Source organism: Camelina sativa, chromosome 7 (genome assembly GCF_030686135.1).
Source record: "Camelina sativa cultivar CO46 ecotype springtype chromosome 7, ASM3068613v1".
Lineage (NCBI taxonomy): Eukaryota > Viridiplantae > Streptophyta > Magnoliopsida > Brassicales > Brassicaceae > Camelina > Camelina sativa.
The window spans coordinates 23787748-23814032 of NC_141886.1; the positions used below are offsets into that span (position 1 = coordinate 23787748).

The 26285-nt window shown below is 36.4% G+C and overlaps 8 protein-coding genes and 1 pseudogene across 17 annotated transcripts; 5 read left to right on the forward strand and 4 right to left on the reverse strand.

The window, feature by feature from the left end:
• The first annotated feature begins 93 nt into the window (after window positions 1–93).
• LOC104701866 (transcription factor IIIA) lies at window positions 94–2604 on the forward strand. Of its 2 annotated transcripts, XM_087456846.1 has the most exons (7): window positions 94–389; window positions 525–665; window positions 840–1014; window positions 1117–1534; window positions 1721–1956; window positions 2042–2185; window positions 2278–2604. In XM_087456846.1, the coding sequence occupies exons 4-7, from the start codon at window positions 1222–1224 to the stop codon at window positions 2416–2418; spliced, it is 834 nt and encodes a 277-aa protein (XP_087312972.1). In that variant the 5' UTR covers window positions 94–389; window positions 525–665; window positions 840–1014; window positions 1117–1221; the 3' UTR covers window positions 2419–2604. The 2 variants fall into 2 exon arrangements, with proteins under 2 accessions (XP_087312972.1, XP_010415924.1); XM_010417622.3 differs by lacking the exon at window positions 840–1014 and having other exon boundaries at window positions 113–389.
• A 195-nt stretch (window positions 2605–2799) lies between these two features.
• Window positions 2800–4013, forward strand: LOC104701875 (uncharacterized). The gene is made up of 2 exons (XM_010417632.3): window positions 2800–2890; window positions 3002–4013. Exons 1-2 carry the CDS (start codon window positions 2848–2850, stop codon window positions 3193–3195), a joined length of 237 nt encoding a protein of 78 aa, XP_010415934.2. The 5' UTR covers window positions 2800–2847; the 3' UTR covers window positions 3196–4013.
• Window positions 2938–3791, reverse strand: LOC104701874 (uncharacterized). The gene is made up of 3 exons (XM_010417631.3): window positions 3600–3791; window positions 3429–3491; window positions 2938–3329 (listed from the first exon to the last, which is right to left on the reverse strand). The coding sequence occupies exons 1-3, from the start codon at window positions 3789–3791 to the stop codon at window positions 3207–3209; spliced, it is 378 nt and encodes a 125-aa protein (XP_010415933.2). The 3' UTR covers window positions 2938–3206.
• On the forward strand, window positions 3553–9970 carry LOC104701876 (uncharacterized). Its single transcript, XM_087456832.1, has 12 exons — window positions 3553–3819; window positions 6505–6804; window positions 6909–6947; window positions 7130–7221; window positions 7417–7666; window positions 7883–8002; window positions 8098–8173; window positions 8263–8471; window positions 8541–8649; window positions 8859–8951; window positions 9045–9205; window positions 9334–9970. The coding sequence occupies exons 2-12, from the start codon at window positions 6610–6612 to the stop codon at window positions 9805–9807; spliced, it is 1818 nt and encodes a 605-aa protein (XP_087312958.1). The 5' UTR covers window positions 3553–3819; window positions 6505–6609; the 3' UTR covers window positions 9808–9970.
• Window positions 4027–5841, reverse strand: LOC147941614 (uncharacterized). The gene is made up of 5 exons (XM_087456849.1): window positions 5607–5841; window positions 4920–4976; window positions 4701–4817; window positions 4338–4597; window positions 4027–4226 (listed from the first exon to the last, which is right to left on the reverse strand). Coding segments are annotated over exons 1-5 (522 nt in total). The 5' UTR covers window positions 5694–5841; the 3' UTR covers window positions 4027–4225.
• Window positions 9971–10177: 207 nt separating the features above from the next.
• LOC104701885 (uncharacterized) lies at window positions 10178–12132 on the forward strand. The gene is made up of 2 exons (XM_010417639.2): window positions 10178–11529; window positions 11787–12132. Exons 1-2 carry the CDS (start codon window positions 10351–10353, stop codon window positions 11994–11996), a joined length of 1389 nt encoding a protein of 462 aa, XP_010415941.2. The 5' UTR covers window positions 10178–10350; the 3' UTR covers window positions 11997–12132.
• Window positions 12133–12276: 144 nt separating this feature from the next.
• LOC104701883 (wax ester synthase/diacylglycerol acyltransferase 2-like) lies at window positions 12277–14891 on the reverse strand. Its single transcript, XM_010417637.3, has 7 exons — window positions 14650–14891; window positions 13889–14461; window positions 13725–13791; window positions 13581–13648; window positions 13286–13495; window positions 13043–13180; window positions 12277–12585 (listed from the first exon to the last, which is right to left on the reverse strand). The coding sequence occupies exons 1-7, from the start codon at window positions 14836–14838 to the stop codon at window positions 12418–12420; spliced, it is 1413 nt and encodes a 470-aa protein (XP_010415939.1). The 5' UTR covers window positions 14839–14891; the 3' UTR covers window positions 12277–12417.
• A 4209-nt stretch (window positions 14892–19100) lies between these two features.
• Window positions 19101–21566, forward strand: LOC147941615 (protein NRT1/ PTR FAMILY 5.13-like). 9 transcript variants are annotated; one of them, XM_087456838.1, is made up of 5 exons: window positions 19186–19380; window positions 19465–19682; window positions 19767–20296; window positions 20392–20614; window positions 20722–21566. In XM_087456838.1, the coding sequence occupies exons 1-5, from the start codon at window positions 19269–19271 to the stop codon at window positions 20779–20781; spliced, it is 1143 nt and encodes a 380-aa protein (XP_087312964.1). In that variant the 5' UTR covers window positions 19186–19268; the 3' UTR covers window positions 20782–21566. The 9 variants fall into 9 exon arrangements, with proteins under 9 accessions (XP_087312961.1, XP_087312962.1, XP_087312964.1 ...); XM_087456840.1 differs by having other exon boundaries at window positions 20392–20585; window positions 20683–21566; XM_087456839.1 differs by having other exon boundaries at window positions 19465–19622.
• Window positions 21567–21729: 163 nt separating this feature from the next.
• On the reverse strand, window positions 21730–24272 carry LOC104701880 (wax ester synthase/diacylglycerol acyltransferase 2-like; annotated as a pseudogene).
• Between the last annotated feature and the right edge of the window lie 2013 nt (window positions 24273–26285).

Sequence of the window (26285 nt, forward strand, 5' to 3'; positions counted from 1 at the left end):
TGTTCACAATTGTGTAGCACACGTGACACGTGCTGAAAAACACTCCTTTGGTCTTTTTATGGGCTTGACAGGCCTATTATATAATAAAAAGCCCAATCTTTTTAGGTTAGATATCTCCTTCCGGGGAAAAAGGTGATATATATAAACGGCCATTGTTGCTTAGCTCATCTTGTTTGGTTCAGCTTGTACACAAAAGTGCGGCGTCTTTTGGAGATAAACCCTAGTTCTTGTGTAGAGGCAATCAGAGAGATAGAGAGATGGTGGAAGAAGCTAACGTTGATGTGAAAGCATCGAAGAAGAAGGATATAAGGAATTATCTATGCCAGTATTGCGGAATCAGCAGATCTAAAAAGTATCTCATCACTTCACACATCAAGTCTCATCATCAGGTTTGAGATCTCTCTCTCTAATTCGATTGCAGTATCTCATCTGTTGCTTTGTGATTTGTTTTCGATGAGTTAAGGAGTTAGTAGAATTGGTGATGGTTTTGTTGAATCGAGAGTTGTTTGATTTGTTTTGTTTAGATGGAACTTGAAGAGGAAAGAGATGATATGGCTTGTGAGGTTGAGCAAGAGACTTCAAGTAAACATACTTGCCAGGAGTGTGGTGCTGAGTTTAAGAAGCCTGCTCATTTGAAGCAGCATATGCAGAGCCATTTGCTCGAGGTAGGTTTATGCATCCTCTTCATTGTGACAGCTACTCTTTTAGTTATTTAAGCCCTAGACGTATTGAATCCTAGTGCAAATCTACTACAGATGGAGATGCATTGAGATACTCGAGGGTTTTGATCAGTATTGAGTTTTGTTCTTTTTGTGAGCTAAAAGTTTATGCGTTTGCAGGAAATAAATGGTCTTTTGTTTAATACAAAAGGCTTTACTTATATTATTGCGTGAGGCATTGGATCCCAAAAGAGAGAACTCCAAAATGCGAGGCTACATGTTTGGACTAGTATCAGGTTGGGAGACCTCCTGAGAAGCTCCAGCAAGTAAGCCTCGATCACGCAAAAAGTTTGAGGTCTGATGTTCTTTAGCTTGTTTTTGTTTCCTCACATTGCTTTGGATTCTGTTTCATCGATGAGCTATGTATCTGATGGTTTTTCACTTTATCGACATGTAGAGACCATTTGCTTGCTATGTGGATGATTGTGCTGCGAGCTACAGAAGAAAGGATCATCTCAATAGGCATCTTCTTACCCATAAAGGGAAGCTCTTTAAGTGTCCAATGGAAAATTGCAAGAGTGAATTCTCAGTACAGGGCAATGTTGGTAGGCATGTTAAGAAATACCATAGTAATGATGACAATGATAAGGACAATACTGGTAATGTCGATAGTGGTAAGGACAAATCTGGTAGCGGTGGTGGTGATAAGGAAAATATTGCTAATGGCGATAGTGCTAATAAGGACAATACTTGTAATGGCGATTCTCAACCCTCTGAATGTTCAACTGGTCAGAAGCCGCATGTCTGCAAAGAAATTGGTTGTGGGAAAGCCTTTAAGTATCTTTCACAACTGCAGAAGCATCAGGATTCTCATGGTAAGTTCACCTTCCTACTTCTGTTTGCTCTCTAATTTAGTATCCTTTGCATATAAAAAGTGCTTTTATCATACTAACACCTCTAGTCTGAGAATCATTCTTGCTAAGCCTTTTCACTTATCTTTGTAATATTTTGTAATCTTTCCAAACTTTTAATCTCTTTAAGGTTTGGATTTGCTTATGCAGTGAAATTGGACTCTGTGGAGGCGTTTTGTTCTGAGCCTGGGTGTATGAAGTACTTTACAAATGAGGAATGCCTTAAAGCACACATAAGATCCTGCCATCAGCACATCAACTGTGAGATATGTGGTTCTAAGCATTTGAAAAAGAACATCAAAAGACATTTACGGACTCATGAGGAAGATTCCTCACCAGGAGAATTCAAGTGTGAAGTGGAGGGTTGCTCTTCTACATTCTCAAAGGTAAAGGAAGCAGCCAGAGCTAAGTTTTAGCCCCAAAACTACTATCGTTTTCCAGATCCCTAATTACGTTACCATGATTTTGCAGGCTTCTAATCTTCAGAAACACATGAAAGCAGTGCACGAGGATATCCGTCCTTTTGTATGCGGCTTTCCAGGTTGTGGCATGAGATTTGCTTACAAACATGTCAGAAACAACCACGAGAATTCAGGGTGCCACATATATACCTGCGTAAGTTCATCCCCAACCTGCATTCTAACTAATTTTTGTTACATACTCCAAAGACTAGAGGATCTCACATAAAAACGGAATGGTGGTTTCAGGGTGATTTTGTTGAAACGGATGAAGATTTCACATCGAGACCAAGAGGTGGACTAAAAAGGAAGCAAGTTACAGCTGAAATGATGGTACGAAAGAGGGTCATGCCTCCTCGGTTTGATTCAGAAGGACACGAGACGTGCTAGGAGTATCCAACAACCCTTTTTTTATAATTTATAAGATACGAGAAGTTAGCACAAGACTACTACTAGGCAGGTGTTATGTGTAAAGCTTTTTATTTGTTTGTATGAGCTCCACTAGAAGAAAATTTATAACGACAATAGTAATTAGTAATGTAAAATTTTGATTGGTAGTCTTATTTGTGTTCTATCTTCTTTTCTTCCCATATATATTTAATAAGATAAACCAACTTAGTATTGTTTCTGTGATGACTCATGAGTTAAAAGCCCTCTTGTTCCATTTTCAAATTTTAGTGAACTGGTTTGGTGGTTTGGTCAAAGTAAACAAGACTTTGAATTGTTCAACCTTATCAAAAATCAACGATTGAACTTTTGACTTTGAGTTTTTAAGTATCTTGTATAAAGCAAGGAGATGCACAGATTCTCCAAGAAAGCATGACTACATACAAGATTTGGGTGATATCTCTCATTATATTAGGTACAGTTTCTGCAACTCTCATCCTCAATCTCGTTAAGAATTAAACATTCAGAAATTTGATCATATAAATAATGTTTCAATTGTTTTGCCAAATTAAAAATAATCCATTAGGAGCGATTCTAGGAGGAGTAATCCCCGTAACAAAGACAGTGATCGCTTGTCCTCTCTATTGCTTACAAGTAGAGTACATGACATGTCTTTCCTCCGGCGACGAAAAGCTTCCACCGAGATGCAATTGTTGCCTTGCTCCCAAGAACTGTACTCTCCATCTCTCTGATTCTACTTCTATCCATTGTAACAAATGACCATTATAAATCTAGTAAGAACCTGATGGAATCCCTCCTTCGAATCCCATCCATTCCTCCCACTCGTCGATTTCACCCATCTCTGTAATCTCCTCTTCTTCTTCTTCTTGTTTCTCAAACTTTTGCATCAAACACTAAAAAAGAAACGTAGATGAATACATTGAATGCATAATCAAGATGTTAAAATTTCATTATTACCATGACTAATAAGAAATAAGACAAAACAAAAAGACCTCGTAAGCGGATTTGATCTCTTTAAAATCCTTGTCCTGTCCCTTATGGACATCTGGATGATACTGCAATAACTCATTTTGTCTATATATTAGTTATACTCATTTTTATTCTTTTTCTTTTCTTGATTTGATTCGACTAATAAACAAAGACAATGCGACATGTAATCTAACCTTAAGAGCAAGACGTTTGAAGGCACGTTTGACTTCGGTATGAGAAGCGAGAGGGGTCAATCCAAGAATCGTGTAATGGCTAAGATCTGGTGACAAACATCTCGTCGGAAACCGGATTAACCGGCGACTATCTGTTTGTATGGTGGAACCAGGATGATTCGTCGGAGCTCTGAGCCGGATATTTCGTATCATCCTTTCTTCTTCTTCTTCTTTTTTTTTGGTAAGATTTCTTCTTCTTCACCAACCAAACATTTGAAGTTTTTTTTATCTTTTCCTTTTTGGGAAATTGTGAGATATGGACCTTTTATATCTTGTACCCGACGGTATGGTCTTTTTGGATATCCGATTATCCGATTCACATTCCGATGTCATGTCGGTTGACGTATATTTTATTACTTTTTGTGTGTGTTTCTTTGTTTGGTCTCTCTTCTATTTATAAAGGAATATAATCCAACATAAACCATAAAAATTCCAAAATATTAAAATTACTCCAAATTTTTTAACATAAAACATAATCCAACATTGTTAATGAAAAATAAGATTTTAAAACATTGTTTTGTAAAAAACATGTTTACTCCGCGACATTGTTGTTGACGCTGCTTCCAAGCCTCCACTCGTTCTCGAAATCTGAAAGATTAAAAAAAATGTAGATGATCACGAATCACAAAACTAATTAATTTGAGTATAATAATTTGGAATATGTATAAAAGGGTTAAAAGAGTAAAAATGTATACTAACCAGTAACCAAGATTATCAAAAATGGATGGAGTTGGCATATCAAACTTGAGATCTTCTAATCCACCAAAGATCTCTTCTTCACTCTTCTCTTTAGCCTCTTCTTCAATCTTCTCTTCACTCTTCTCTTTAGCCTTTTCTTCAGTCTTCTCTTCACTCTTCTCTTCAGTCTTTTTTTCAGTTTGAATTAGACCACCACGACCACCACGACTACCACGACCACCACGACCGCCACGACCACCACGATCACCACGAGACGTTCCCTGCACACATAACATAAGCATCAATTTTTTTACAACAAAAAATAAGTTCTTTGAACCATAATCAAATTAATGAACAAGAAATATGCAGTACTTAGATACTGACCGAACCAGATGCATGTTGCGGCACCACCGTAGTTGAGACTGTGCCAGAGATCTTTCCTTCAGTCTCTTCTTCAGTTTGAATTAGACCACCACGACCACCACGTCGACGAGTCTTTCCCTGCACACGTAACATAAGCACAATTTGTTACAAAAATATGTTCTTTCAACCATAATCAAATTAATGAAAAATGAAAGAAAAATGCAATACTTAAATACTGACCGAACCATATGCATGTTGTGGCATCTCCTGATTTGAGACTGCTGGAATATAAAGAACCTGTTTTTTTTTTTTTGAACAATTAATAAACCATTAGCACATCAAAGTCTTTTCAAAGTTTTTGTTTCACCTCAATTTCTAATATCTTCTATGTTTTGAGAATTAAACAATGATTTCGTTTATGATACCAAATATTTAATTGAAATCTATATATAAATTCTCCATTTAATCATTAAAATATTTAATTAAATACTCTACCTTTAGATAAGAAGACCAAATAAATATTAGATTTAATTAATAACAACACAAAGACATTCAACATATATTCAATTGCTTTCGCGTCCAGACAATAAAATTTCAAATTCAAAATTTTCCTCGTAAATAATAACTGTCTTTTTTTTCAAATTTCGCACGTAAACAGTAAAAACACCTTATTCAAAATTTTGTGGGAGAATAATGATTTGTATGTGTTACATATTGACCAAATGATCAGATATGATCTTAAGATTTATCATCATATATAATGATAGATCTATAAATGATTATAGAAATGAAATCATGATACAAAAACTTCAGATCATCCCAGGTAAAACAACATCTACCTCTCCATAAATCAACAGATTATCTTTTAAAAGATATAAAAAATATATAACAGAAACTTTTCTATATTTTGTAATGAAAAGGACTTACCAGATATGGTTGTGGTTCAACCTGGGTGGAATGGTTTGAGGAATTAATATTTTGTTTTTTGGGGCAAATGTTTGAAGGAGTAGACATCTCACAAATTGTTTTGTTTACTTCAATGTAATCTGAGATTCAGTATCAGGTTTTGTGAAAATGAAAGGTATAATACATTTACAGTTTCATGTATTTATATTATTTCTCAGTATTCATATATATGTAAAAGAGAAGAGACACAATGTGTAACTTTGTTATTTTTAATAATAATAATTATTATTAAAACAAAAATGTCAAAAATACATATTTTGGAGGTTTTTCTCATCCTCTTTTGGTAATATAACACAAATTGAAGAAAAGAAAGTAGAAAAATGTCCAATTAAAGTAAACTCATAATTTTAGACATTTTATAAAGTGATAATTATAACTGGAAAAATATAAATAATAATGGTCAAACATGTGTGTTAGCATGCAAATAGATTTTATAAATGTATTCTAAATAGAATACAATTATTTTTTAGTATTTTATAAATAACCAATAAAATCTCATCATCACCATACTTATTTTTAAGGCATAATTAGTGAAAACAATTTATTTCCAAAACAATTTTACAAGCTGTGTTGACCAATAAAATTTGATCAATGAGAAATTTTTTATATTTGGATACACCTTAGAATTACTTTACAAAAACTATGAATGGTTTCGTTGAAAAACTTAAAAATTGAATCCACATAATTTTTTTTGACAACATTTCAAATCATTTATTTGCTTGCTATTTTTTGGAGAAATACACTAATGACCATTAAAGTTTTAGTTGAATAATTAATTAGTACAGTGATATGAGTAATAATTGGGCTTTAGTTAGCTATTGATCTATTGGGTCTTTATTAAGAACTCAACCCAACGCAGGCCCATTAAGTCTCACTGTGCCTCTCTCCCAGCTTAGCTGCGAAAACCCCCACACTCCATTGTCATCACTCTCGTAAACACGCCGCCGTGGAGAGAGGAGATAGGATGGAGGATATCGAGGATTTGTTGGTCGGAGGAGTCGGTGGTGCACCACCGGGATTCCGATTACCGTTGAATGCTGTCGGGATAAATCCGAAGACGAATAAAAGCAAACGTAGTGTCACGAAACAGGATCAGATTACTACTGCTTCGAATCGTGACTCGCTTGCTCCACCATCTTTGACGATTCCGGGAACTCAGGTCATTCTCTTCTTCAATCTCTCTCTCTCGGTTACATTTTCTCGTTGCTTTCGGTTTATATATCTGTCACGTTTATATTTCGTCTCGATGAACATCTTTCGCAGACGATATACATCAAGACGTTTGGATGTTCTCATAACCAGGCGAGTCAATTTATGAACCTTCAGTGTTTTGATTCTGATTTGGTTTGTTGATAGATTTATAATTGCTTCATCAGAATACACTTCGCATGTCTGTTACTCTAGTGATTGTGATGAAATGTTTTAGCTGGAATAGGCTAAGCTAATCGTATATGGTGTTGTCTCGTGTTTTGGTTATTGTTCAGAGTGATAGTGAGTATATGGCTGGTCAGCTTACTGCATTTGGCTATGCGTTGACAGAAGTCCCGGAGGATGCTGATTTATGGCTCATTAACACGTAAGCTTTAGCCTCGATGACTATGTTTTTGTGATTTTGAGATATTCATGAGTAGTGTGAAGTGTTAGACAATATAGTACACGTGGTCACGGTCTAATATTGTAGCTTATAGTTTATGGTGTAGCATTCTGCATTTTGCTCAATATAGCTTTACTTTGTGTTTACAATGTTATCTTATATGCGCGATTGTTGCAGCTGTACTGTGAAGTCTCCTAGTCAGTCTGCAATGTCTACTCTTATAACGAGGGGTAGAAGTGGGAAAAAGCCTCTTGTGATAGCCGGATGTGTTCCTCAAGGCAGTCGTGATCTTAAAGAACTGGAAGGTGTAAGTGTAGTTGGAGTCCAACAGATTGATCGTGTTGTTGAGATTGTTGAAGAAACACTGAAGGGTCATGAAGTGCGGCTTCTTACTCGAAAGACTTTGCCTGCGCTTGATCTCCCAAAGGTGAGCATACGTTTCAGTTGCTGATTATTTTTCGAATTTCATTGTTGAGTATGTCTATTCCTGGCACTGAATAAGTCGAAGCCAAAAACATGGTATCAGTACAGACTGTACAGTTCTTTGATCCTATATTTATGCTTGGTTTTTCATTACACAGTTTCTTGTTCGACGTCGTTTGGGTTCTATTAGTGGGAATTAATAAGTGATTTTCCACTGCAGGTGCGGAAGAACAATTTTATCGAAATTCTCCCCATTAATGTTGGTTGTTTGGGTGCCTGTACTTACTGCAAGACCAAGCACGCCCGTGGTCACTTAGGAAGCTACACAGTTGATAGTCTTGTAAGCAGATTCCGCTTCACCTAAAAGAGTTTTGATTTGTATCCAGCTTTCTTCCCTTTTCAATTTGTCTGTCTATTGAAATTCCTGAATTGCAGGTGGATCGGGTGAGAACTGTCATATCTGAAGGAGTTAAGGAGATATGGTTGAGCAGTGAGGACACTGGAGCATATGGTTGGTTTTAAAACCTTCATTTTCCAACTTATCTTCTGTAGTTTTGTATTTCCTTTTTATAGGTAGCTAATGTCCCTAAAATGTTGCAGGTCGTGATATAGGAGTTAATCTTCCAGTGCTGCTTAATGCTATTGTTAAAGAGCTTCCTTCTGATCAAAGCACAATGCTAAGGATTGGGATGACTAATCCTCCCTATATTCTTGAGCATTTGAAAGAAATAGCTGCTGTTTTACGTCACCCATGTGTTTACACCTTTCTACATGTCCCTGTACAATCGGGCAGTGATTCTGTGTTGACGGTGAGTCTACAATTGCGTAGGACTGCCAAAATTGTGTTCTAGTCTTACCTGAACGTTCTGTTACTGCAGGCCATGAACAGGGAATATACAGCAAGTGAGTTCAGGACTGTGGTAGACACCTTAACAGAACTTGTGCCAGGAATGCAAATTGCTACTGATATAATATGCGGCTTTCCTGGTTAGTGTTGGACAAAACTTGATGTCTGTATTTGTTCTTTTATTTTTCTATAATTACATATTCCTCTTGATTTAATTTTGAGACATACAATCATCACATCGTCATGCAATAGTTGGATGTGGATAGTTAGATGGTCGATGACTTAAGCACATTAATTGTTCATATAATTTGGGTGTGTTGAAGATACTTTGTCACTTTTCCATTTTCAGGTGAAACCGATGAAGATTTTTCTCAAACAGTTGAACTTATCAAGGATTACAAGTTTCCTCAAGTTCATATTTCTCAGTTTTACCCCAGACCAGGTAAGCTCAAGGATTTGGTTATGTATTTAATCTAGATTTTGGGAGTCTTTCATAGGTCTAAACATTATTTTGGATGTGCCATTTATGATATAGGGACCCCAGCAGCAAAGATGAAGAAGGTACTAAGTAAAATAGTGAAGCAACGAAGCCGTGAATTGACTTCTGTCTTTGAGGCTTTTGCACCTTACACCGGAATGGAGGGCAGAGAAGAGAGGATATGGATAACAGAAGTAGCGACTGATGGAATTCATTTGGTAAGCCCATCCTGAACCACATACAGTGTTATGTTTCGCCAAACTTCATATCGAATAAAACTAAAAGCAACTATAATTTGTTTTTATCTTTAATTGAAAACATTGTTGCCTTTCTTGCTTACTTGTAGGTTGGGCATACGAAGGGATATATACAGGTCTTAGTTACTGGACCAGAAAGTATGCTCGGGAGTTCAGCTATGGCGAGGATAACATCTGTTGGGAGATGGTCAGTGTTTGGGGAAGTGATTGAGACATTTAGCTCTGCAAACAGAGAAACACAAGCCAAAGACAAAACAAAGCCGCCTTGTTCGTCGAATGTTAGCACGTGTGAGACTTGCGCTTGCTCTGCTGAGAGCTGCTGTGGAGAAGAGAGATCAGGAGAGGCATATAACATCACTGAAAATATCTCAAAACAGGATAATGATCAGAAGGTAAAGTCAAAGAAAGAAGGGAAGGAGATTCAAGAGGTCGATGTACCGAGGAGCGGTGTAGCAAATTGGGGTTTCATCGATAAGGCACTTGTGTGTGGAGTGTTCGTAAGTTCTCTCACCATTCTTGTTTTTTTGATTAGCGTTGCAATTAGAGTTCTGTTGCGTCAATAAGTCTCTCTCTGGCAGATTAGTAGTTGACTAGTTGTCAAAGGACCAGTATCTAGTTTTTCACTAGTATGTTGTTTGCTCCCATTTCGTGTTCTCTGATTTTGGGTCTGTTTGTTTGTGTATCGGATGCATATATGATTTCAATTTATGCTGCGTACCAACAAAATTGGATACTTTTGCAAGCAATAACTAAAATTTAAAAGTAACGTCTGTATAAATTGCATCCAAAAAATAATACTTACATAATTTTCTGGGCCTTGATGTATCAAAACTAGGCCCATTATGTAGTTTCTTCTAAACTAATCATATACGACCGTTTTGGTTACCGTGCAAAACCATCCTCGAGTATCTAAGAAGTTTACTTTTCTCATAGAGCGGACACGTACAAATATACGTGGAGACAGGTGTCATTCAGAAAAGCTAAAAGAAGAAGAAAAACAAAAAGGGTTATTTACGGTTCCACATCCCTCCCAAAGTGTTTTAGTACGGCTTAGTGGTTAGTTTAAGATTTCGAGAGAGGGGAAGAACAACCAATAAAAGTAAGGAATGATGAATCTACTAGCTTTGAGTCTTGTCTTGAGTACTTTACTAGCGGCGGAGGTATGGTCTCCGAGCCCAGCCATGACCACCAACCACGGGGCGGCGTCTCAGGGAGACATCATCGTCAAAGACGGCCACCGAGTTGTGGTGGTTGAGTACGATCGTGATGGTAAAACAAACACCAGAGTCTCGATCTCGCCACCATCGGCGGATCAAGGAGAAGGAGATAACGAAGAAGGGAAGGGAGGTTCTTTGTTTAAAAATGCGAAAGAGAGAGTTAAAGAAACGGCGTCGCATCTTCCACACGTCGGCCAAGGGATCTCACAGCCGGTGATTGAGACCAAGGAAGAAACAGAGGAGGTGCGTGATCATCACGCGACGGCTGGGGAACTCATATGCGATGCCTTCGGTAAGTGCAGGCAGAAGATCGCGAGTGTGGTGGGTCGGGCTAAAGATAGAACCGCTGATACTGTCGGCGAGACTTCTTCTGATGTTGAAGACGCTGCCGGTCGTAAGGCTCACGATATGAAGGAGACGGTTACACATGCGGCACGTGACCTGGAAGACACGGTGGCTGATAAAGCCCGATATGCTAAGGAGAAGGTAACAGAAAAAGCCCATGATGTGAGAGAGAGTGTGGGTCATATAGCCCATGATGCTAAAGATAAGGTGAGGGATAAAGCATATGACGTGAAGGAGACGGTGGCCCAAAAAGCCCATGAATCTAAGGAGAGGGCGAAAGATAGAGTGAGGGGAAAGGCACACGAATTGAAGGAAACGGTGGCTCACAAGTCCCAGAATGCGTGGGAGAGAGTTAAGAATGGGGTGCGTGAGTTCGGGTCAGCGGCTGTGGGGGCGCTTAGTCCGACAAAGGTAGCGAGCGTGGTTGGGCTGACTGGGATAGCTGCGGCGTTTGGGACTTGCGTGTGGGTGACGTTTGTGTCAAGCTACGTTTTAGCGTCGGTGTTGGGGAGGCAACAGTTTGGTGTAGTGCAGAGTAAGCTGTATCCTGTTTATTTTAAGGCGACCTCTGTGGGAATCCTTGTGGGTTTGTTGGGTCACGTGCTTAGCCGCCGGAGGAAACTGCTCACCGACGCCACGGAGATGTGGCAAGGGGTTAACCTCTTGTCCTCTTTCTTTATGATTGAGGCTAACAAGTCATTTGTTGAGCCACGTGCCACCAAGGTTAGTTTACATCTCCCTGGCTAATATTTAATTTTGGTTTAGTCTTATAGACCATGGAACGATATACATAGAAATGACAGATTAGTTTTGAGTTTGGGAAATTAAGGATCATTCTAATAGATGTAAAGGAGATAATCTAATTGTTTTGGTTTATGAATCTTCTATTTTGGTCACATTGAATTATAATTTCTATGACAAGGTTTTGGTTTGGGATCTTCTAGTTAAATAATATTGAGTTATGTATTGTTTGTGGATAGGTAATGTTTGAGCGGATGAAGGCGGAAAAAGAGGAAGGAAGAGGAGGAGAGAGGACGAGTAGTGAGCAGGAGCTAAGGCGGAAACTGGAGAAGCTGAGCGAGAGGCTGAGCAAGCTCAACACATACTCGTCTTGGTTAAATATATTGACGCTCATGTCTCTAACATGGCATTTTGTTTATCTCGGCCAGAGGCTTGGCACCGCTTGTTGATCCATACTTTTGCTGTCTGAAACCCTAACTTTTTTGTTGTTGTTGTTTGTCTTTGTTTCTGACGTACTCGTCACGGTAGCATGGTTTTGTGTTTTGTTGTTGAATTTTATATATAATATATTTTGTAATTAGGTCATGCCTTCACTTCTCGGTTAGAAAGACTTGGAGAGGTTGTTTTTATGCCGCCTATGCATTAAAATTTCATATTAAATAGCGGCTCCATTGACAATTATAGGTTCCGGCATTGTCACGTTGAGGAGATATAAAGTGATCCAACACGTTCGTGCAAACAGTTTATGAATGAATTTATTTTAGAAGTGCACCCACATAAAGATGATAAACTCAGGATGAGACGTGAATAGACAATTTATGAAAATAGTGAAAATTTATAGCTAGATGATATGCAAGCCGAGCATTTTGTTTAAACCTCGGAAGCATGAAAGATCTTTTGTGGAGCAGCAGACTTCATCATTGAAAGAGCTTCGATGATGAGATCACAGAGGTGATGAGGATCTGGAATCACGTCTACATCAACTCCGATGTTAATTATGAGTTTATCCACATAGCTTTGAGTACCGATAATGAGTCCCTTGTTACAAAAAAGAAGAACAAAAACCATCGGAATTAAGTTTCATCAACTAATTAGGTTACCAACTAATTTAAAGTGGATAAACTTATATATCTACTTTGTTTCACAATAATTATCATTTTTACATGTATTCGAGGAAAATTATATATACTTCAATTATGTTATTTATATAAGTACACTATTAAAAATAAATTTTCTAATTAATAATTTGAAAAATATATTAGATTAAAAGAAATTTGGTTTTTAAAACTGTATTGAAAATGTGACAAGACATTCAAACGACAACTATTTGTAAAACAAAAAGAACATAAAATAGTATTAAATCATCTTTGTCCTTGATATGAATTATTCTAACACGCTCCTCGAGTAGCCTAACTGATGCACAATAAATTAAAGTAATGTTATTTTTATGATGATTTCAAGAATGTGCATGTTTGTGTGTATGAGAGTCATGTACCTGTGGAATGCCAAAGGTACTTGCAGCAATGTAAGATATTTGATGGCCGAAAAAGCTAATTTCTTCGGCTGGACCAACCACATTAGAGAATATCATCGTTGTGCTTCCAAAAATCTTAGTTACAAGAGTTTTGAGTGCCTGTTTTCCAGCCCCACACATCCATATAGGTCGATCAGATGTACAAAATACATCTATTATATTTGGAACGACATATATTAAGATAAGTTTGGTTTAACATCTTACCTTAAATCCAAAAACCTCCAATGTCAATTTCAACAACCCATAGGAAAATAGAGGTTCGAGGGAATGTTTTTTACGATCCATCATGCTTTTGGATTGTCGAACATATTCAAATACATCATCGTATGACTTCATCTCCAAGGGAATCAGAACATAACCTATTGAGTTCCCCCATCTACACTTAGAACCTTTCGCCATCATATTTGCCAAATCCTGATATAGACTTACGTGTTAGATTCTTACTATTTAAACAAGACAAAAAGAAAGCAAAAATCCTTTGGAGTATGTTATTTAGCACCTCAATATTTCTGTTTGGCCTTAGATTGAAAAAAACAACACCATGAAGACGTAGTTTGTCTTCAAGATCTGTTAACAAATTCGAGACAAAATGTAAGAACATTGTTAAAAATATGATACTATTAAACAAGAGTAAATGATTTACCATATCTTTGATTCAAATATCGAGAAAGACCAGCTTGCACCATCCCAAAAAGAACATCATTTACCGTCTAATAGAGAAGAGGAATGTAAAAAAAAAAATTATAAAAGGGGGAAACATATGAACATCTTTCAATAGGAAAAAAAAAACTAATTAAGCAAACCTACCATATTCATGGCGTTCTTCACCATTTTGACATCATCCAAACTAATGATTTGATGAATAAACTTATTATTGCGAAGTGTAGCTCCTGGTTTACCCATAATATGAGCTGAGGTGTCCCTCGCACAACAAATAAAAACCATAGACTTGATAACTTCAACACAAGTGTGAAACATAATTCTTACTATGAACCATAACCAAGCAACCACAGCAAAACAAACGTTCTTTGCTTTGCTTTTCTTCGGAGTCACAAAAGTAGGCAACGCCTCGGGATCACATGTTTTCCGAGTACAAGCGAGTAATAGAGACATAAGAGACATCCCATCGCCCAAAGAGTGATGGAACCTAGCCACGGCCACAGATTCGGCATGTAATGTTTTAAGTTTCAATAAATGAAACTCCCATAAAGGTTTTGACATATCCATTGGAGAAAGAGCCATCCTTGATGTATAATCCTCTAGAAATTCATCAGGATTCTCAATGTTGGGATCTATATCCGGAACAACTACATGTTCTTCTACTTTTACTTTTGTTGGAATCCATTTAGCTTTTCCTTTGTGCTCACCATGACCAGTCACCTACATGTATCATATGATGTATTGATGTTAGTAATACTACATCTGAAATGAGAGGATCCCTAACGTAATATATTGTATATGAATTGATACACTCTTCTTAAATTTATTTTGAGTTGGAAGTCATGAAACTTAACTTATAAACAATAAAACGTGTCTATGTGTGTGTAGTGTGTACGTTAATTACCTACCAGTATGCTAGAGAAGCGTGGATGGTTGATCAATGTGTTTTTTAAGCCTTCAACAATGGTTGATGGATTGCCTTCGGTTTTGCATCCAATGGTTACAACGTTGAAGACATCGAGACCCGGCAAGCTAAACAACCGTGCAAATGGACTTACTGGCGCCTCTCCTTCCGTCTCTTGCCTTTCTATTGCCATATCTCTTCTTTGACGACTTCCGGTTTTATTGTATTGTTCTACAATGTACAGATGCAAATGGTTTATTTATATACACACAGCTATTAATATATGAGGCCTTGACATTATTGTAGTTAAATGGGTTGTTGAGAAGCTACATGCTTCTTTGTCAAGATCGTCTAGTAAATTATTGAGATGGTGACATAGCTATTAAATGGTGTCAAGCTAACTGTTTCCTTGCTCAATTCTCCGAAATTTCCTTCAATAAATATCATATTTTCTACATATCGCATAATAAACAAATTACAAGATTTTTGGTAGGATTTTTATGCACTTTTCTACTCTTGTAGTTGTAAATAAGTAGATTCATGAGATCGTTACAAAATAATAATAATAATTTAAAAACTTGATATAAGACAGATGTTAATACTCTACAAGAAAAACCTATCCACTCCTTTCGGAACTGACGTAGTATTTCTATTTCTATATGGCAAGAAATAGCATTGTGCGAGGGTAATCCGCACAGCGCACTGGGGCTCGTCGACACCACTAAATTTTTGGTTGTTTGATTTGTTCCAAAATCGATCCGTTTGGTTTGGTTTCGGTTGGAAACCTTAGGACTCGTTTAAAAAGGCACGAGCAGCCGCTTGTTTTAAGGTTTCTGTCTTTTGTCGCTTCTAGAGAAAGAGAAAATAGAGAGAATTGATTCGGGGACTTGATCTAGAGACTTAACACTACAAGAAAACAATCAATTTGCTAAAAAAATTTGCGAGAAAAATTATTTCTCACAAATTTGTGATAGAATTGCGAGGCATCTGCTACAAACATAAAAGCCCTAACAAATTCTTACTAGCAGCTGGCAACGGGGAATTAATTGGTTGGTTTGAAGATTATTTTTTAGGGATTAATTGGCCAAGAGGACGACATACTAGCAGATGGCAACATGGGCTCGTCGGCAAACGGAATTTGGTTGCGGCTGCGTGATTAGGATTTTTTGGTTTGTTGATTTTAGTATCCGGTTCAACCCACATTTGGTAACCAGTTCAATTCTGTAACTCTTAACCAATTTCCGGTTTTGGTGGTTTATAAATATCAATATATATATATATATATATATATATAATTTTTTAAAAACCTGTGAGGCTGTCACTAAATCTATAAATGTACAGAATATATATATATATATATATGAAAAAATTTAAATATATTAAATTATTTAAGAAAATAACTTTTTTAATAGTTTTTTAAATGTTTCCTCGCAAATCCATAGCGAATTTTGTGAAGAATGTACTAGGAATAATATTGCAAGAAATTTGCTACCGCTTTTAATCCTCGCAATTTATGACTATTTTGCTAGGGATTTAATTCTTAGCAAATATTGCGAGGGATTTAATTCCTAGCAAATATTGTGAGATATTTAATTCCTAGTAAATATTGCGAGGGATTTGCAATGTTGACCAATTTGCGAGAAACGAATTGCTAGGAATTGACTTTCCTCGAAAATCCCTTGCTATAATCGTTTTGCGAGGGATTAGCTAGATATATTTCGCTCACAAATTGATTGTTTTCTTGTAGTGTAAGGAGAATGTTAAGGAGAATTAAGAGGAGCATAAGGGCTTGTTTTGGTGTTGTCAAGTAGAGGAGAAGCATATCAGTAGCTTCCTGGGTGTGAGTAGGTTTCTGTGGCGTGGTTCTTGCTGTTCTTCATCTCAATCTTCTCTCTTTGCTAAGGTGAGTGGCTTGACCATGGCTGATCTAAGTCTGAGAATCCTTTGTTTTGCTTGTTTTGTGGCTGTTTGTGTTGTTTGCTTGTATTCCTGTGGTTGGTTGTTGGTTCCCATGAGTTTCTAGGGCTTTTGGGGGAGTTTCAGATGATTTGGAGGATTTGGGAAGCAACATGTATGTAGAATCGGTGTCGGTCGACACCAAGGAGGAGTGTGTCAACACTGAAGTTGATGTCAATCGACACCAATCTTTTCAGCAGCAGCTGATACTTGTTTTTCTGGTTTGTTTGTGTTTGGTTGTTGTTTGTTAAACATTAGTTTCTAAGTTGCTTGTGTGTATAGCCTAGTAGATGGAGGATTGCCTCACTAAGTATTTGTGATAATATTTATGCATCTCAATTGTTGTTTGTGGTGTGCAAGTATGTGATGTGGAATCATGACGATGAGGAAGAGGATGATTTAGGGTCTCGTTTGTGTGTTGTTGGTTATATTGTTCATGTTGGAACCTTGGATAGAAATGTGTTAGGTTGTTGGTTATGATTTATGTTTCCGCTGTGCATGTTGTTGTTTTGGTATTTATTGGTTTAGGTGGTTATCTGGGATTGGTTTATATTGGTTTACAGTTTATGTTATAATTGAGTATTATGGGGTATTTAATTATATTGTTATTAAAAAAAGGGTCGGGTTGTTTCAACATCTAACTCGGGCAGTCGTCATGGAGACCTCCTTTAACGTCATTCTCCGAGCTGAAGATCTTGATGGACTGTGCCTTATGTAATCTCTTGAATTAAGTATGTGCTGGTTTACCCCGGGCTAATCAGGTGGTACTAAATCACGCTCTTACAAGCATAACAGGCCTATACGAAAATATTTGGTAGTTGGTTGGCCAAGGGTATTCTTTGTTTGTTATTTTTTCCGACTTCTAATTTTTCTTGACTTTATGTGCTCAATCATCCTATATGATGGATTCCTCCAGCAACTGAGGGAGAATTGAGATTGTGTCGATCCCTCTTTATCATGTACACAACACAACTATGAGATATTGTGTAGATCCTTGTTTATCATGTACACAACACAATAATTACTTAGGTGTTGACTCGGTCTCCTGCTACCTCCCGCAAACGAAATGTTTGCGGAAAGTAGCGGTTGCTATCGATTGGTACCAATTACACAAACCACTCTCAATTGCTCCCAACCGCTTGAAACCACTGGAATCCAACAGCTGCTTCCCGCAAGTGCTTGCGGATGCGGTTGGATTTTTTTTTCTAACTGAAAACAAATCAATGATAATGATATATTTTTTCATATATCTCCAGCTTAACAATTTTACCCATTAAGGATGGGAGAAAATGAAATACGAATAAGATTGAAGAGATTAGAAAATAAATAATTACAAGAAAATAAGATTCCAATTAACAATAATCCGGAAAATTTGATGTAAATTTAATGACACATCGCACATAAGTTCAAAAAAATCTAAATAAATATAACATTTTATCAGAAATGTAAGAAAATAAGATTATTTGTGAAAGATATTAAAACAGATCACCAGTGACTCTTCTGAACTCTCGCTTGATCATTCATACCGATGCAACTGCAGCCTCACGGAACTGCATTACAAAATTTTTTATGTGAGAGTCAAGAAAACTAAAAATATGTCTCTTCCAAACATCAAGTACATTGGTCTTTTATAATTAATTTATCATGGCCTTGTGATTTAGTGTGATATTTAAAAGAGAAGATATATTATCTAAAGCATATGTTTTGTCATTTATCACATTACTTGATTAAATTTTTGGTGAAAAGTCAAATGCATAAAGTAATAAGTATTTCAATATAAAATTTATTTGTTTTTTTGAATAATTATTTAAGTATTTTTAATGAATTTTAATTATAATTCAAGTTTAATAAATTTTTTGGTGTTTTTAAACATTTATATAATTATATATTATATTGATTATGTTTTAACCGTTATTGTCCCCGCTGATCAACCATTCGTAAAACTCCCACAAAAACGCCAAACTAACCATTCAAAACGCTTTATAATATTTGAAACTGTAACTACCGTTTCCATAATCTCCCGCAACCACAACCACAAACGCTGCGTTTAAACTAGTCAAATCCTTATTCTTTTTGGCTAGTTGAAATGGATCTATTTGAAGAATATCCGGTGAACAAACTAGTCGACGACTACATTTATCCAAAAGACATTAGTCGGGTATTAAAAACTAAAATCACCTAGTTATTAAAAAAGAAACTATTAATTTATCCAGTTATCATTATCAATTTGTTTATTATATCATAGATTACAATTTTTTCCTGTTGACAGGAAAAAAAAAAAATCCTCCAGTTATCATATCAATTTTTTTTTGAGGAATTCCTGCAAATACTATACTTTAATTTATTTTTTTCCAAAACACAAAAAGTTATTTTTTTTAAAGATGCTAAATTTTTTTTTTTAAGTTTGAATTGACAATTTTAGTTCAGTATAAATTTTTAGGGGATAAAAGGTACTGTTTAGGATTTAAGGTTTAACTTAAAATTTTTTATGGTATTTTTGGTAAATAAAATTAAAAATAATATTTTGGAAAAAGATATACTCAAGTGATATTTATAAAATTGTCTTTCTTTTTCTTTTTTTTTTACATAAAAATTGCTCACATGTGAAGCTACCTAAAGCTACTAATTAAAAATTGCTCAAGTATTCGTTGGTGACAAGAGGAGAAAATGACGACTTCTCTTCTCACAGAAGATGTCGTCACCGGTGCCGTTGACCACCGTGGAATCGCCGCCAGAAGATCTAATACCGGTAGATGGAGAGCCGCCTGGTTCATCATCGGTAAGCTGATGAGATCGGGAGCTACTCCTCTCTGTTTACATCACTGTAACTTATGAGGACATTTTTTTCTTCTTCGAATCGTAGGTGTGGAGGTGGCGGAGAGGTTTGCTTACTTTGGAATCGGATCAAACCTGATAAGCTATTTGACCGGGCCACTTGGTCAATCCACGGCGGTGGCCGCCGCTAATGTCAACGCTTGGTCTGGAATCGCTACTCTTCTTCCTCTTCTTGGAGCTTTCGTCGCCGACGCTTTTCTCGGTCGGTATCGAACTATAATCATCTCTTCTTTTATCTACGTTCTGGTTCGTCTCATTCTCTTTCGATTTCAATGATAAAAATATAATCTTTCGATTTTTGACTGAGAAAGAGTTTGAATTTGGTGTCAGGGTTTGGCATTTCTGACTTTATCTGCGTTTATGATTCCCAACACTACTGAAGTGACATCTTCTTCACCTTCATCTTTACTCAATGCACTCTTCTTCTTCTCTCTGTATTTGGTGGCTATTGGACAGAGTGGACACAAGCCTTGTGTTCAGGCTTTTGGTGCTGACCAGTTTGATGAGAAAGATCCTCAAGAGAAGTCTGACAGAAGCTCCTTCTTTAACTGGTGGTACCTTAGTATGTCTGCAGGAATCTGCCTAGCGATTCTAGTGGTTGTGTACATCCAGGAATCTGTTAGCTGGGCGCTTGGATTTGGTATCCCATGTGTGTTCGTCGTGTTCTCTCTTGTTCTTTTCGTGTTAGGGAGAAGAACTTATAGGTACAGTAAAAGAAGACAAGAAGAAGAAGCCAACCCTTTTACCAGGATAGGTAGAGTCTTCTTTGTAGCTTTCAAGAACCAAGGATTGAGTTCCTCGGAATTGCGCAGAGTTGAGCTGGAGGCAAATCCATCTCATGATTCTCCAGAGGAGTCGAGGTAAGTTTGACATATAGCATTCGTAGGTGTTACGGTTCGGAGAGCCTTGTTGCATACTTGCATGATTATGAAGTTAATCCACTTTCTTGTGACAGTTTACTCGACAAAGCATTGCTTATTCCCAATGATGGAGATATGACGTGCAAGTCTAGAGATGTAGGGGACGCCACAGCTCTTATTAGACTTATTCCAGTATGGCTTGCAATTCTCGCCTACGCCATACCCTGTGCGCAGTACATGACTTTCTTCACAAAGCAAGGTGTCACTATGGAAAGAACAATATTTCCTGGTGTGAAGATCCCACCTGCTTCTCTTCAGGTTCTTATTGGCATATCAATTGTCCTCTTTGTCCCCTTCTATGACCGTGTTTTGGTCCCAATCGCCAGGTCGATAACTAAAGACCCTTGTGGCCTTACAATGCTCAGAAGAATTGGAGTTGGAATGGTACTGTCAGCTCTCACGATGGTGATTGCAGCTCTGGTTGAGTCAAAACGGCTCGAGACTGCGAAAGAACATGGGCTTATAGACCAACCTCAAGCTACTGTTCCAATGTCGATATGGTGGTTAATCCCTCAGTATCTGCTGCTGGGATTGGCTGACGTACACACTGTAGTGGGAATGCAAGAGTTCTTCTACAGCCAAGTCCCCACTGAGCTGAGAAGCATCGGTCTTGCACTTTACTTAAGTGCGTTGGGCGTTGGAAGCTTATTGAGCAGCTTACTCATCTCTGTGATCGACTTGGCCACTGGAGGAGATGCTGGAAACAGCTGGTTCAACAGTAATCTGAACAGAGCCCATCTCGATTACTTCTATTGGTTACTTGCGGTTCTTAGTGCCGTTGGGGTCATTACGTTCTGGTTCATTTCCAGGTCGTATATCTATCGCCAGGTTGATCAACTGTAGTTTCTAAAATAAGATTAAGAAAATATTCAAAGAATTGTTGTGGTCTTGTGGATAAGTAAATGTTTGGGCAGGAGCTAAGGCGGAAACTGGAGAAGCTGAGCGAGAGGCTGAGCAAGCTCAACACATACTCGTCTTGGTTAAATATATTGACGCTCATGTCTCTAACATGGCATTTTGTTTATCTCGGCCAGAGGCTTGGCACCGCTTGTTGATCCATACTTTTGCTGTCTGAAACCCTAACTTTTTTGTTGTTGTTGTTGTCTTTGGTAGCATGGTTTTTCTGATTTGTTGTTGAAATTTTATGTAAAATATTTTGTAATTAGGCCATGCCTTCACTTTTGGGTTAGAAACTTGAAGCTTGTTTTTACGCCGCCTGTGCATTAAAATTTTATATTAAATAGCGGGTCCATGATCAATTATAGGTTCCGGCATTCTCAAGTTGCAGACCTCATGATGAGGAGATATGAAGTGACCCAACATGTTCGTGCAAACATTTATGAATGAAGAATTATTGTAGAAGTGCACCGACATACAACAAGATGATAAACTCAGGATTAGACGTGAATAAACAAATTTATTGAAAATAGTGACATTGTACCTAGATGATACGCACGACGAGCGTTTTGTTTTAAACTTCTGAAGCATGAAAGATCTTTTGTGGAGCAGCAGACTTCATCTTGTGGAGAGATTCGATGATGAGATCGCAGAGGTGATGAGGGTCTGGAATAACCTCTACATCAACTCCGATGTTGATTATGAGTTTGTCCACATAGCTTTGAACATTGATAATGAGTTCCTAGTTAAAAATAAGCAAAAACAAACCATCAGAATTAATCAAGTTTCACCAATTAAGGTTGCCAACTAATGGATGTACGGTACATTTACTATGTTACACAAAAATTATCATTTTTACATGTTTTATACAAATTAAGAATAATTATATCAGTTTTTCTTATTTAATAAACTGATATATAGATTTGAGAAGTTTTAGTTTTAATAATTACATTGAATATACGAGATGACACGTAGTAATAAAAATAATGTTTTCAAACAATAGTTTTGTGAAATGAAAGGAATATATAATAGTGGTGTTATTTTATATCCGTCTTTGATATGAGATATTCTAATACGTTCTTCGAGATGACTCTCAAACCAAATTCCCGATTCCCTCTAAATCTTGGTAATCAAATCCATTTGTAATGTTAACATTAGTAGTCTAATTTATGCGCAAGAATATGAAATAATGTGATTTTTAATTTGATGATGGTTTCAAGAATGTCTTTATGTGTAAGTGAGTACCTGTGGAATACCAAAGCTACTTGCAGCAATGTAACATATTTGATGGCCGAAAAGGCTAATTAGAGAATATCATCGTTGTGCTTCCAAAAATTCTCTTTAAAAGAGTTGTGAGTGCCTGTTTTCCACCCCCACACATCCATATATGTCGATCAGATGCACAAAATACATTTATTATATTTGGCACTGCATTCATGTTAAGATATTGTTTGGTTTAACATCTATACCTTAAATCCGAAAGCCTCCATCGTTAATTTGAGCAACCCATGGGAAAATAGTGGTTCGAAAGAATGTTTTTTACGATCCATAATAGTTTTGGATTGTCGAACATATTCAAATACATCAGCGTTTGACTTCATCTCCAAGGGAATCAGAACATAACCTATTGAGTTCCCCCATCTACACTTGGAACCTTTTGCCATCATATTTGCCAAATCCTGATATAGAATTATGGGTTAGATTCTTACTATTTTAAACAAGACAAAAATAAACTATAAAAGCAAAGATCGTTTGGGGTATGTTATTCAGCACCTCGATATCTCTATTTGGCCTTAGATTAAAAAAAACAACACCATGAAGACATCGTTTGTCTAGAATTTTTCTTGACTTTGAAGATGTTTCTGTTCATAAATTCGAAACAAAATTTAAGAATGTGTTACATATATTAATTTATCATATTAAACAAGAGTAAATGATATTTACCAAATCTTTGATCCAAATATTGAAAAAGACCAGCTTGCACCATCCCAAGAAGAACATCATTTACCGTCTATCAATTAAGAAAAAAAGAGAGGAAAAAAACTTAAATATATCCATTTTTTTGAATAGGAAAAAAAAAGAACTAATTAAGCAAACGTACCATATTCATGGCGTTCTTCACCATTTTGACATCATCCAAACTAATGATTTGATGAATGAACTTATTAGTGCTAAGTGTAGCTCCAGGTTTAGCTATTATATGAGCTGAGGTACCCCTCGTACAACAAATAAAAACCATAGACTTAATAACTTCAACACAAGTGTGGAACATTACTCTTACTATGAACCATAACCAAGCAACCAAAGCAAAACAAACGTTCTTCGCTTTGCTTTTCTTCGGAGCCACAAAAGTAGGCAACGCCTCGGGATCATATATTTTCCGAGCACAAGCGAGTAAAAGAGACATAAGAGACATCCCATCGCCCAAAGAGTGATGGAACCTAGCCACGACCACAGATTCGGCATGTGATGTTTTAAGTTTCAATAAATGAAACTCCCATAAAGGTCTGGACATATCCATGGGAGAAAGAGCCATCATTGATGTATAATTTTCTAGATATTCATCAGGATTCTCAATGTTGGGATCTATATCCGGAACAATTACATGATCTTCTACTTTTACTTTCGTTGGAATCCATTTAGCTTTTCCTTTGTACTCATCATGACCAGTCACCTACATGCATCACGTGATGTTAGGAGCAACCCTAACGTAATATATTATATGGATTGATACATTGATAATCTTATATTTATTTTGAGTTAGGAAGTCATGAAACTTAACATATAAACAATAAAAATGTTTGTATGTGTGTGTACGTTAATTACCTACCAGTATGCTAGAGAAGCGTGGATGGTTTATCAATGTGTTTTTTAAGCCTTCAACAATGGTTGATGGATTGCTTTCGGTTTTGAATCCAAAGGTTACAATGTTGAAGACACCGAGACCCGGCAAGCTAAACAACCGCGCAAATGGACTTACCGGCTCCTCTCCTTCCGTCACTTGCCTTTCTATTGCCATATCTCTTATTTAATTTCTGGTTTTATGGTGTATTAGTCTACTAAGTGCACATGCAAATGGTTATTTATATACAAATAGCTATTAATATGTGTATACTGTATACATTGACACTGTTGTAATTTATTGAGGTTGTTGAGGAGCAGCTCAATCGACACCCCTTACAAAAATCAATATAATAATAAAAAAACATATTGCTTTCCTTGTGTCACACATCAGCCTCAAGACTGAAGTCTGATGTTGACACCTTAGTTAACATCAAGCTAAATTTTCTAAACCAATAAAAAAGTTATGTGCCACTAGACATATCAATTAGGTCTAAAGCCCGCAGGTTGGTTTGGCCTGACCCGATTTTGAAAAACACCAGGCTCAGACTTAAATATATGTTCAGAAAAATCGGACCTTTTGGATTCAGCCTGTTCGGGTTTAAAAGTTTTTAGGGCTTAGCCCGATCGGGTTCGTGCCAGCCCGAAAACCCCTTATACAAATATAATTTTATTTTTTAGTAACATTTTTGTTTGATTACAATATTTGATTGTAAAATAAAGTTTAAAACTCTAACTTAGTTTTCATATTTACTTAATAACCTTACTTAATATTTTTAAAATCTTTATCTGTGATATTTTATATGAATTATATATATATTTTTGTTTGGTTAAAATATAAAAAAATTTTGGTTTTAATTCTTTTTTATTTTAGATTAAGTTGGTTTTACTGAATATAGATGAATTATTTAAATTTTGATTGATTTGTTTTATATTGCACCTTTAAACATTGATTTTTAAGACATGTTATAAACTAACTTACAATTTTTTTTTTTTTTTTTTTGTGAAGTAACCTTATTGCAATGGCCAATGATAAGTCCTTAATGCAAAAGGCACCATCACACCAGGGATCGAGTCTCACTCCCTACGAATGTAGGGATTTGGCTAATGGGCCGGCCTGTTGTTGCCCAATGATTGACAAAAAAAAATTGAATTTTTGATCCGTAAGATAAACTCGGAAAAGCCCGAAAAGTCTTGTAGCCCTGTTAGAGCCGGGCCGGGCTTTGAAATATAGGCTCGAAAATATTTCAGGTCGGGCCGAGAAAAGCTTAAATATATGCAGGTTTTGCAGATTTTGGGCCGGACCGGGTCGAACCAGCCCGATTGACACCCCTATGTGCCACATCACGTTGTCTTTCACTTCGTAAACCCTTACCGACATAATAAAAAAGCACGAATACTCTAATTTTTTGTTCATTTCCTTCACACTATAAGACTGCTCTTGAATTCAGTTAGAGAGAATAAACAAAAGAACGAAACAATTAACTTCATCGCAATACTCATCACTCACCTACTACAGTCACATGCCATATAGAAAACACCATTAAAAACAGTATCGTCACCTTCATATCAGAAAGTGATTCAAGATGTTTGGTTCAAGCCGTTGGTTCTCCTAAGCATGGCTAAGACATCAAAGCTTTATAAAGGATATCTTGTGGAGAAGGAGACAATGATTTAAACCAAACATTTTATTCCAAGGTCGTCAAGCTAGCTAATCAACGTCCACAAATAATTTTTACAAAGGTAAATCTTATCCCGGTTTATCATGTTGTATTGGAAATTGAACTAAATTGGATGGCTTCAATTATTGAGCTTGATTGGCAATAAAATTTAGACTTGGTAGTGATATATAATGAGCAAGTTCAAATTATAATTAAAAAATCACATTTATATACAATATCATCCAATTTATTTATCATTAAAGTAAATTTTAATGTTTAAGTATTTTTTTTTTTGAAAATCATTTATGCGGACTCACGTACCAATGTGTAACAAAAATTACAGTAACCACAATTTGTTTAAGTTTATTTTTTTTCTTCATTTCTTACTTTGAAAACTATAACAAATTATAAAAATACGAAAAACAAAAGAAATTTCCATTGACCACTACCAAAAAAACTTTATTTATTATGATTTTTGATACCAGCAACATAAAAAAAAATAGTGTTTCAAAAAATACAAAATAAAATTT

Excerpts from the sequence above, each read along its gene's own strand:
- LOC104701866 (XM_010417622.3), top strand. The coding sequence starts at position 258 with ATGGTGGAAGAAGCTAACGTTGATGTGAAAGCATCGAAGAAGAAGGAT. Across the intron at positions 666-1,116 it reads TGCAGAGCCATTTGCTCGAG|AGACCATTTGCTTGCTATGT; the intron begins GTAGGTTTATGC and ends ATCGACATGTAG. Across the intron at positions 1,957-2,041 it reads GCTCTTCTACATTCTCAAAG|GCTTCTAATCTTCAGAAACA; the intron begins GTAAAGGAAGCA and ends ATGATTTTGCAG.
- LOC104701875 (XM_010417632.3), top strand. The coding sequence starts at position 2,848 with ATGACTACATACAAGATTTGGGTGATATCTCTCATTATATTAG. Across the intron at positions 2,891-3,001 it reads GATATCTCTCATTATATTAG|GAGCGATTCTAGGAGGAGTA; the intron begins GTACAGTTTCTG and ends ATAATCCATTAG.
- LOC104701874 (XM_010417631.3), bottom strand. The coding sequence starts at position 3,791 with ATGATACGAAATATCCGGCTCAGAGCTCCGACGAATCATCCTGGTTCC. Across the intron at positions 3,492-3,599 it reads TCAAACGTCTTGCTCTTAAG|TATCATCCAGATGTCCATAA; the intron begins GTTAGATTACAT and ends GAGTTATTGCAG. Across the intron at positions 3,330-3,428 it reads AGATCAAATCCGCTTACGAG|TGTTTGATGCAAAAGTTTGA; the intron begins GTCTTTTTGTTT and ends TTTCTTTTTTAG.
- LOC147941614 (XM_087456849.1), bottom strand. The coding sequence starts at position 5,693 with ATGTCTACTCCTTCAAACATTTGCCCCAAAAAACAAAATATTAATTCC. Across the intron at positions 4,818-4,919 it reads CACAACATGCATATGGTTCG|GGAAAGACTCGTCGACGTGG; the intron begins GTCAGTATTTAA and ends TTACGTGTGCAG. Across the intron at positions 4,598-4,700 it reads CGCAACATGCATCTGGTTCG|GGAACGTCTCGTGGTGATCG; the intron begins GTCAGTATCTAA and ends TTATGTGTGCAG.
- LOC104701876 (XM_087456832.1), top strand. The coding sequence starts at position 6,610 with ATGGAGGATATCGAGGATTTGTTGGTCGGAGGAGTCGGTGGTGCACCA. Across the intron at positions 8,472-8,540 it reads GCAGTGATTCTGTGTTGACG|GCCATGAACAGGGAATATAC; the intron begins GTGAGTCTACAA and ends CTGTTACTGCAG. Across the intron at positions 9,206-9,333 it reads CGACTGATGGAATTCATTTG|GTTGGGCATACGAAGGGATA; the intron begins GTAAGCCCATCC and ends GCTTACTTGTAG.
- LOC104701885 (XM_010417639.2), top strand. The coding sequence starts at position 10,351 with ATGATGAATCTACTAGCTTTGAGTCTTGTCTTGAGTACTTTACTAGCG. Across the intron at positions 11,530-11,786 it reads TTGAGCCACGTGCCACCAAG|GTAATGTTTGAGCGGATGAA; the intron begins GTTAGTTTACAT and ends GTTTGTGGATAG.
- LOC104701883 (XM_010417637.3), bottom strand. The coding sequence starts at position 14,838 with ATGGCAATAGAAAGGCAAGAGACGGAAGGAGAGGCGCCAGTAAGTCCA. Across the intron at positions 13,181-13,285 it reads TGGAGGTTTTTGGATTTAAG|GCACTCAAAACTCTTGTAAC; the intron begins GTAAGATGTTAA and ends GCTGGAAAACAG. Across the intron at positions 12,586-13,042 it reads GTACCTTTGGCATTCCACAG|GGACTCATTATCGGTACTCA; the intron begins GTACATGACTCT and ends TTTTGTAACAAG.
- LOC147941615 (XM_087456835.1), top strand. The coding sequence starts at position 19,269 with ATGACGACTTCTCTTCTCACAGAAGATGTCGTCACCGGTGCCGTTGAC. Across the intron at positions 19,381-19,464 it reads AGCCGCCTGGTTCATCATCG|GTGTGGAGGTGGCGGAGAGG; the intron begins GTAAGCTGATGA and ends TTCGAATCGTAG. Across the intron at positions 19,683-19,766 it reads CTTCTTTTATCTACGTTCTG|GGTTTGGCATTTCTGACTTT; the intron begins GTTCGTCTCATT and ends ATTTGGTGTCAG.